This window comes from Aquarana catesbeiana, linkage group LG03, assembly GCF_042186555.1.
Source record: "Aquarana catesbeiana isolate 2022-GZ linkage group LG03, ASM4218655v1, whole genome shotgun sequence".
Classification (NCBI taxonomy): Eukaryota; Metazoa; Chordata; class Amphibia; order Anura; family Ranidae; genus Aquarana; species Aquarana catesbeiana.
In genome coordinates this window covers 544,979,194-544,989,126 of record NC_133326.1, presented here as the reverse complement: position 1 = coordinate 544,989,126, position 9,933 = coordinate 544,979,194, and the positions used below count along the sequence as shown (strand labels likewise).

Genomic DNA, 9,933 nt, shown 5'->3' with positions numbered 1-9,933 from the left:
TCACCGCGTTCTTGACATTCGGAATTTCCGACAACATTTATGTGACCGTGTGTATGCAAGACAAGTTTGAGCCAACATCCGTCGGAAAAAAATCCACGGTTTTGTTGTCGGAATGTCCAATCGTCTGTACGCGGCCTAAGACTTAGAGCCTTGTAAAACCTATTCCAAATCTTATAGCCTCCTGCTCGGATATCACAGAGACTTAACCCAGTTACCATTCTGCTACCCAACTCGCCCCTTGTACCCCAAGACCCCTTGTCATTCTCTTCTTATCCCAATAGCTCCAGCTTACCTCTCTAACCCAAGTACACCTTTTTATTCACCTCTGATTGCAAAAACCCTGACTTTCCCATTGTTTCCCCAGTACCCTTTGTTATTCTTTTCTTTTCCTAATACCTCTGACTTACCCCTGCTTACCCTTGTCTACTTATTCTCTACTTATCCCAGTACCCCACAACTCATTTAACTCTTGCCCCAGTACAACTGATGGCCACAATTTTCTTGACCTACAACCCTCAAACTCAGTTTCCTCTTTCACCAATACTTTGCCACCATCCCCCACATTTTCCTACCTCAGATCCAAGTTCCCTCAGAATTAGCCTTAATACCCCAAAAATTACCCTCATTTATCTCTTAGAACTCCCTTTACCCACCCCCTTTACCTACCTACACTGTCCTCTTAGGTAGTAGCGGCACAGGTGCAGTCTGGGGCACTTCTCTTCCTCCTCCTTTTCCCCATTTGGGTCATTTGGCAACAGGTATCGAACACAGATCCTCAGGGGGCTCTGGGCCAGGACTATCTGGGAGCTCTGCGGGAACCTGAGAACCTCATCCTGCAGGATCTGCTCGATTTGCTCTGCTGGAAGATCCAGAAGTTCTCTCAACTGATTCTTCTCCAGCCGACCACCATGTGAGCACAACAGTTTGGTCAGGTAGGCAGTGACTGCGGGGTCCGACATGGTCCCTGGGCCCCTGATACAGCCTGAAGTCTAAGGTCCTTGTAATAGCCTGATGCCAAGTCCTACTATATGTATAAGTTTACTGAAGTGAGGTAATGAAGCAACAGAGGGCGGGTCATCCACATCACAACTGAGAATAGAAACTAGCTGCTCAGCACAGAAAGAGAGTCAGAAATCTCTACTGTACTGACCTTGAGATCTGAAACTCAGAGAACTGTGTATTATTGACAACTGGGACATAGAGACAACCTCCAGCAAAGAGGGTGTGGACAGAAATTGTACAGCAGTTTTACTGATGATTCATACAGACTGTAAAACTTTCATTAGTAATATTGCATTTATCTCTTGTATGTCCTTTTCAATTAATCTGACATTCACCAAACTTTCACTGCATGTGAATCTTCCTGGTGCATGTGTTTTAACCCCTTTGTTGCATGGCCGGATTCAGGGGTGCTTGGGAATGCCCCCCAGATTTCAGTTGTGCCCCTCCAAAGCCAAGGAATATCCTTTGTTGCCATTCCGAAACAAAAGTTCCAATCATCGCTGTCAGTGCTAGCTACATCCATTTGTGAATACAATAAACAACTGTGGTTGGTTGATAGGACCTCTTGGAGTCATAGCAACCAACCCACATGCTTGCTCCACCCCCAGGATTCAGAGGAGGTTCTCTTCTGGACCTGCTACCAGTGCCCCGCCTCCCAGCTTTCCCCTGTAGCTGCTGACTGCACTATGACAGAACAAAGTGAACTCTGATGCAAAGAGGGTAAGGGAACTCTCCAGACCCTGATTCAATGTTGGGGGAGGTTAGCAGCTCTGGAGAACCTTGACATTCGGAATTTCCGACAACATTTATGTGACCGTGTGTATGCAAGACAAGTTTGAGCCAACATCCGTCGGAAAAAAATCCACGGTTTTGTTGTCGGAATGTCTGATCGTCTGTACGCGGCCTAAGACTTAGAGCCTTGTAAAACCTATTCCAAATCTTATAGCCTCCTGCTCGGATATCACAGAGACTCAACCCAGTTACCATTCTGCTACCCAACTCACCCCTTGTACCCCAAGACCCCTTGTCATTCTCTTCTTATCCCAATAGCTCCAGCTTACCTCTCTAACCCAAGTACACCTTTTTATTCTCCTCTGATTGCAAAAACCCTGACTTTCCCATTGTTTCCCCAGTACCCTTTGTTATTCTTTTCTTTTCCTAATACCTCCGACTTACCCCTGCTTACCCTTGTCTACTTATTCTCTACTTATCCCAGTACCCCACAACTCATTTAACTCTTGCCCCAGTACAACTGATGGCCACAATTTTCTTGTATTTGTGAATACAATAAACAAATCTGGTTGGTTGATAGGACCTCTTGGAGTCATAGCAACCAACCCACATGCTTGCTCCACCCCCAGAATTCAGAGGAGGTGGCGACACTGAAGACCCTGGTGTAAGGAGGGGGCTCTGGGAATCCTGATGTAAGGGAGGGTGCAGGGAATTCTCATGTAAGGAAGGGCACTCTGGGCCCTTGATGTAAAGGTGGTGACTCTGTGAACGCTGATCAAAAGGAGAGTGACTCTGGGGACCCTGGTGTAAGGGAGTTCACTAATGTAAAAGGGGTGTGGCTCTGGGGACCCTGATGTAAGAGGGGTAGCTCTTGGTACTCTGATATAAAGGGGTTGGCTCTGGGGACCCTGATGTAAGGGGGTAGCTCTGGGGACCCTGATGTAAGAAAGGGGCTCTGAGAACCCTGATGTAAGGAGAGGGGCTCTGAGAACCCTGATGTAAGGAGGGGGGCTCTGATTACCCTGATGCGAGAGGGGTGACTCTGAGCACCCTGATGTAAAAGGGATAGCTCTGGGGACCCTGATGCAAGGAGGGGGGCTCTGGGAACCCTGATGCAAGAAGGGGGCTCGGGGAACCCTGATGCAAGAGGGTTGACTTTGGGGACCCTGATGTAAAAGAGAAAGCGGACCTGATCTAAGGGGATGACTCTGGGGTCCTTGATGTAAGGAGGGGTGATCCACAAACACTGATGTAAAGGGGGAGACTCTTGGAATGCTGATGTAAGGGGGATCATGGATGTAGAAGGGGGGGTGGCTCTAGAGTCCCTGATGTAAGGGGGGTTACTCTGGGGACATTGATGTAAGGGGGAGAGAGACCCTAATGTAAGGGGGGACTCTGGGGACCCTGGCATAAGGGGATTACTAGGGGGTTACTCTGGGAACCCTGATGCTGGGGAGGACTCTGGGGTCCCTGATCTATGGGAGTGACTGTAGGGACCCTAATGTAAGAGGGTGGCTCTGAGCACTCTGATGTAAGGCTGAGGGCTGTGGGGACCCCAAAGTAAAGAGGAGGAACCCTGGAGGCCCCTGATGTAAGGGGAGGGATTCTGGGGACCCTGATGTTGGAGGAAGACTCTGGGGTCCCTGATGAAAAAGGGGAGCTGGGAACCCTGATATAAAAGGGGTGACTCTTAGGACCATGATGTAAGGAGGGGGGCTCTGGGAACCCTGATGCAAGAGGGATGACTCTGGGGACCCTGATGTAAGGGGGGTCTGGGGATCCTGATGTATGGTAGGGGTGGCTCTGGGGATCCTAATGTAAGGGGGTGACTCTGGGGACCCTGATGTAAGGAGGGGACTCCAGTTACACTGATGTAAGGAGGGGGACTCTGGGGACCCTGATGTAGGGGGGGTCTATTGGGACCCTGATGTAAAGGGGTGACTCTGGGACATATTTTTATGTCACACAATATTTGTCACACAATATAATGCCCAATTATTGGAAAAATATAAAAGATGATTTAGATTTTGTAGGAATTACAGAGACTTGGTTCCACAGCTCTCATGATTGGCTGGCAACCATTCAAGGGTATTCTATATATTGCAGGGATAGAGAGAGAGTAAAAATGAGGTATGCCTGTATATCAAAAATGATGTACAAGTGAATGTGAGAGATGACATCACTAAGGGAGCAGGGGAGGAGGTGGAATCCTTATGGGTAGAACTAAAAAGGGAGGAAACTAAGGGAAAAGTAATGCTGAGCGTATGCTATTCGCCCTCTAACCAGGGGGGGGCGGAGGAAGACCTCCTATCACAGTTTGGAGTAGCGGCAAGAATGGGAAGTGTCATTATAATGGGGGATTTTAATTACCCAGACATAGACTGGGTGGAAGGAACCGCACATTCATCTAAGGCTCGCCAGTTCCTAAATGTCTTGCAGTACAATTTCATGGGTCAGATTGTAAATGCACCAACTAGAAACAAAGCGTTACTAGACCTACTAATTACCAACAATACAGACCTGATCACATATGGAGAAATACAGGGCAATTTAGGAAACAGCAATCACAGGTCAATTAGTTTTAGTATAAATCACTGAAATAGCAAACATTAGGGGAATACAAAAGACACTGAATTTCAGAAGAGCCAACTTCCCTAAACTACGATCCTTGCTAGAAGATAATAATTGGGACAAAATCGTAGGAAAATACGGAGGAAAAAATGGGTATGCTTTATGAGTATATTAAATAAGGGCATTAGCCAGTGCATCCCAATGGGAAATAAATTTAAAAGAGCTAATAAAAGTCCTGGGTGGCTTAGCTCCAATGTAAAAATGCATATAAAAGCAAAGGCGAAAGCAAAAAAAATACAAGGATAAGGGATCATCATCAGCATTCCAATGTTACAAAGAATGCAACAAAAAATGTAAGGTTGCAATCAGGATGGCTAAGATAGAACATGAAAGGCACACAGCGGAGGAGAGAGTAAAAAAAATCCAAAAGATATTCTTTAAGTACTGTCATGGCCGAGATACATCAAAATATTATATTTTTCATGTAGACTTCAACTATGGAATCATCTTCGCTCCAGGAGAGCATCTCCCCCCCCCCCCCCAACAGAACAGACAATGTAAACTATGTATTAACCTTCAATGCCACAACTAGGGATGAGCCGAACACCCCCCGGTTCGGTTCGCACCAGAACCTGCGAACGGGCCGAAAGTTCGTGCGAACTTTAGAACCCCATTAAAGTCTATGGGACTCGAACGTTCAAAATCAAAAGTGCTAATTTTAAAGGCTAATATGCATGGTATTGTCCTAAAAAGGGTTTGGGGACCCGGGTCCTGCCCCAGGGGACATGTATCAATGCAAAAAAAGTTTTAAAAACGTCTGTTTTTTCGGGAGCAGTGATTTTAATGATGCTTAAAGTGAAAAAAAGTGAAATATTCCTTTAAATATCATACCTGGGGGGTGTCTATAGTATGCCTGTAAAGTGACGCGTGTTTCCCGTGCTTAGAACAGTCCCTGCACAAAATGACATTTTTAAAGGAATAAAAGTCATTGAAAACTGCTTGCGGCTTTTATGTAATGTCGGGTCCCGGCAATATGGATAAAAATCAGTGAGACAAACGGCTTGGGTACCCCCCCCCCGTCCATTACCAGGCCCTTTGGGTCTTGTATGGATATTAAGGGGAACCCCGCACCCAAATTAAAAAAAGGAAAGACAGGGACTGTAGGTTTGTTGTTAAGTAGAATCTGTTTGTAATTTTGAACTGGTACATTTTTAAAGTGTAGCTCCAGCCAAAAAAAATCTATTTTGAAGCTTTTGGAAAACATAGGGAAGGGTTATCACCCCTGTGACATTTGTTTTGCTGTCTGTGCTCCTCTTCAGAAGATTTCACCTCACTTTCTGTCACAATGACAAATGTTTTTAGAAAAGTTGGGGTTTTTAGTGAAACAAGGATTGGTGATAAAGCATCAGTGGAAAGGAGAAACGTTTTTCCCATATTAACTCTTACAGGAGAGAATTTCCCTTCCTAGGGGTAGATTTCATCTCACTTCCTGTTGTCTCCTTCCGTTTGCAAGTAGGAGTCATTTGTAAGTTGGATGTTTGAAAGTAGGGGCCTGCCCTATATACTCTGCAGAAATTGGGGCCTTAGGTGTTGGTGTTGCCGCAACACTGTAAGCCCTCACAGTTACTCTTGGTGGGCGCAGGAACGGGCCCTGCTGTGAAATATTATACCAAGAATTGTAATTACATGCACCTGTTGAACAGGGGCATAAAAGTTGTGCCTGTGGTGGTGGTGGTGTTGCCACAACACTGTAAGCCCTCACAGTTACTCTTGGTGGGCGCAGGAATTGGCCCTGCTGTGAAATATTAGATCAAGAATTGTAATTACATGTCCCTGTTGAACAGGGGCAGAAAAAATGGGCCTTAGGCACTGGTGCTGGTGCCACAACACTGCAACCCCTCACAGATACTCTAGTTGGAGTGCAGGAACGAGCCCTGCTGCGAAGTATTGCATCAAAAATTGTAATTACACGCCCCTGTTAAACAGGGGCTGAAAAATTGGCACATTGTGAATAATGATGTAATATTAAGGGATGTGCTACCGAATAAACCTCGCATTTTGTTTAAGGGTGTTCCTACATTGAGGAACCGAGTGGCACCTAATGTTATAGATCCCCCCACCATCAGCAGAGGCTTTTTTGACCAGTTGTCTGGATTCTATAAATGTAGGAGATGTAGAGTGTGCTCTTTCAATTCATGTACCCAGAGACATATTACCACCTTTGTATCTACCTCCACAGGGAAACAACATATTATTAAGCCATGCATTACGTGCTTAACAGTAGGAGTAGTGTATATGCTGCAGTGCCCTTGCACGCTTCAATACGTGGGCCAAACTAAACGCCCACTTCAGGTCCGCTTGAATGAGCATATTACAAATATAAAATCATGTTTTAAGAACCATTCTATATCTAAGCATTATTTACTCACTCATAATAAAGATCCCTCCAAGACACTCTTTCTTGGTATTGATAAGTACAAACCTCACTGGAGAGGAAGCCCATTGGTTAGTGAGATATCTAGGCTTGAAATGGCATGGATCCATCGGTTGAAATCCTATGCCCCTCATGGGCTTAACATAGACACTGATGTTAACGCATTTATTGACAATTCGTGATTGACATGAGATGTCTATGTGGCCCATGATGCATTTACTGATTGGTCCCTGTTTAAATGACTGAGATTTAATATTTTACATTGTATTTAATTTTGCAATTTTTATATGTAATTTCATATTATTGTATGTCATGTACCTATTAGAATGTAAAGCCCGATCTGAGACTTAAGGGTGGGCAAAAAATGAGTGTGGGTTTTTTTTTTTCCTATAGGTTCACTTTTTATAAATTTTCAAAATTTTTTTAATATATTTTCATATACATATATATTTTTCGATTATTTAAAGTAATTTATTTATTTATTTATTAATTTTGGGTTTTTGACCAATCATTTTTCATTCACTTAATAATTTTATCACAATATTCACATAAAATCGCCATTGTGGAATGGGTAGATGCCTACAACAAAAATGGCGTTTGCGATCGAGGTTCGTGTCTCAGAATGGCCTGGTCAGGCAGCCTGTTACATGTTTGCCATGTATGAATGGGTGATGCCCATAAACAAAATGGCGCTTGCTGCCTGACGCTTATGTCTCAGAACAAGGCTTGGTCCTATTTATGGTGGTGTGTCACTGCGTCGCCCGACCCCCATTGAAAACGTCACCTATGACGAAACGTGCCTGGGAGGGCAGGCATTGACGTCACCACGCTGTCTGTGAGGAGGATGGGCTTTTATGTTTGCCGGCCGGCATTTGGTCTATAAGTTTTTATCTATGTAAGTGAAATACTGCATATTATTTATTTATAAAAGAATGTATTACGCTATGGTCAGTTTCTCAGCATTCCCCGGAGTACAGTCCATTACATCTTCGATCCAGTGGGATGCCTAGGGGGTTGTTACCATCAGACCTATGACTGGGGACAGTCCCGCGTCAGTCCAGCAGCTGTCCTTGGAAGATAAAGGCCGCGGCTGGTTACAGTCGATTGCTTTTTGCCTCCTGCCGTTCGGTAAGCAGGTAATTTGTAAGGTGGTCAGGCACTTTTTATTGGTGTGAAGTCACTGTGGTGATTACTTGATTATGCACTATTAATTTAGTATTCACGGACTGATTCACTGTATATTTTTTTCACATTTATTTTTCACTATTTGTATTACTTTTTTAATATATTCACTTGTGTTTTGAGTGCAGCTCCTTTTCATCCATTTATCTAATTGTGTTATCCCACTATTGAGTTGCTGCTTTGAACCATATTCTTTTAGTCTAGCGCGTTTTTTTTATTTCTATGCTGAAAAATTGGGCCTTAGGCACTGCAACGCGCAGCAACGAACCCTCCTGCAAAATATTGCATCAAAAATTGTAATTACACGCCTCTGTTAAACAGGGGCTGAAAAATTGGGCCTTAGCCACAGGTGGTGGTGCCCAGAACCAAAAATGTTCTTACAAACTATCAGCATGATCATTGAGGAAGAGGATAATCACTCAGTATAACAGGATAGTCACTCAGCATCAGCATAGGCAGTCTTGAAGGGATCTGACATTTCAAAAAAAATTATTCGGTTACATCAGCATCAGGTGCTTGGTAGCTGGTGGTGATCCAAGACTGATTCATTTTTATGAAGGTCAGTCGATCTCACCCTGTGATCGGTTACAAAGCCTCCAGCAGCACTGAATGTGCGTTCCGAAAGAACGCTGGATGCAGAACAGGTCAGTAGCTCAATTGCATACTGTGCAAGCTCTGGCCAGTGATCCATCCTCAAGACCCAGTAACCCAGAGGATTTTCAGTGGGAAAGGTGTCCAAGTCAGATCTTGCCCCTAGATATTCCTGCACCATGTAAAACAGACGCTGGCGATGGTTGCTGGAATCAATCATACCTTAGGGCTGCGGACTAAAAAATTGTCTGAACGCATCGGGCAGACGGCCACCTTCTCCACCGCTCCTTTTTTGACTGACGAAGCCTCGGCAACACGTTGTCCAGGAACAGGAGTTTGTAACATCCCAGTCTCTGGGAACGCGTTGCACAGACCTTTCTGCAAGGCCTCCCGAAGATGTTTCATTCTCTGCTCCCTCTGCGACGGCAAGATAAGGTCCGCAACCTTACCCTTGTAACGTGGATCAAGGAGGGTTGCCAGCCAGTATTGATCCCTCTCCCTGATACCACGAATACGAGGATCCTTCTGCAGGATTTGCAGGATCAGGGAGGCCATGCAGCGTAGGTTTGCTGAGGCAAAAAGGACGACATGATCCGCAGCCACCTCCTCCCAGCCACGTACAAGTCCATGGGTTTCTTGGGACTGTAAATGATCCCTTGAAGACTGCTGCTGATGCTGAGTGCCAGGCTCCACCTCCATGCTGACACAATCCTCCTCCTCCTTGTCCTCTTCCTGTGTGATCGGCGGTCATGCAGTTACACTGTCTGGTGTACAAGAGGGACAGTGTCACTGATGCATGCACTGTCACTGCTCACCATCCTCATGGCCTCCTCAAATGGTGACAGGACAGTGCATGCATCCCTGATCATGGCCCACTGGCGTGGGGAAAAAAAACAAGCTCCCCTGACCCTGTCCTGGTGCCATAGTCACACAGTTACTCATTGATGGCCCTCTGCTGCGTGTGCAGCTGCTGCAGCATGGCCAACGTTAAGTTCCACCTGGTGGGCATGTCATTGATTAGGCAGTTCTTGGGCAGGTTAAATTCCTTTTGGAGGTCAACCAGCCGAGCACTGGCATTATATAACCAGCGGACCTCTGCACCACCAAGTTAAGGACGTGAGCCAAACAGGGCACATGGGTCAGTTGTCCCTGTTGGAGGGTGGAGAGGAGGTTGGTGCCATTGTCGCAAACCACCATTCCTGCCTTAAGCTGGCATGGCGTCAACCACCTCTGAGCCTGTAGAGCTGACAGAATCTCTGCCCCAGTGTGGCTTCTCTCCCCCAAGCACACCAGCTCAAGCACCGCATGGCATCTTTTGGCCTGCGTACTTGCGTAGCCCCTTGAATGCCTACGGAGCACCGCTGGTTCAGAGGACAAAGCACAGGAAGAGGCCATGGAGGAAGAAGAAGAGCAGGGGGTGG

The 9,933-nt window shown here is 45.7% G+C and overlaps 1 protein-coding gene across 2 annotated transcripts in view; it reads right to left on the bottom strand.

Annotated features, from left to right (window-relative positions):
* LOC141132726 (zinc finger CCCH-type antiviral protein 1-like) overlaps window positions 1–9,933 on the bottom strand; it is a 162,172-nt gene that overhangs the window by 92,313 nt on the left and 59,926 nt on the right. Inside the window, exon 1 of one of the 2 annotated variants that reach the window (XM_073621490.1) lies at window positions 667–1,080. The exons of the other annotated variant lie outside the window; for it this stretch is intronic. Coding sequence (XP_073477591.1) covers window positions 667–959 — 293 coding nt within the window. The 5' untranslated portion in view covers window positions 960–1,080. Of the gene's footprint in view, window positions 1–666; window positions 1,081–9,933 lie in introns of those variants that run through there. 2 annotated transcript variants of the gene reach the window in all.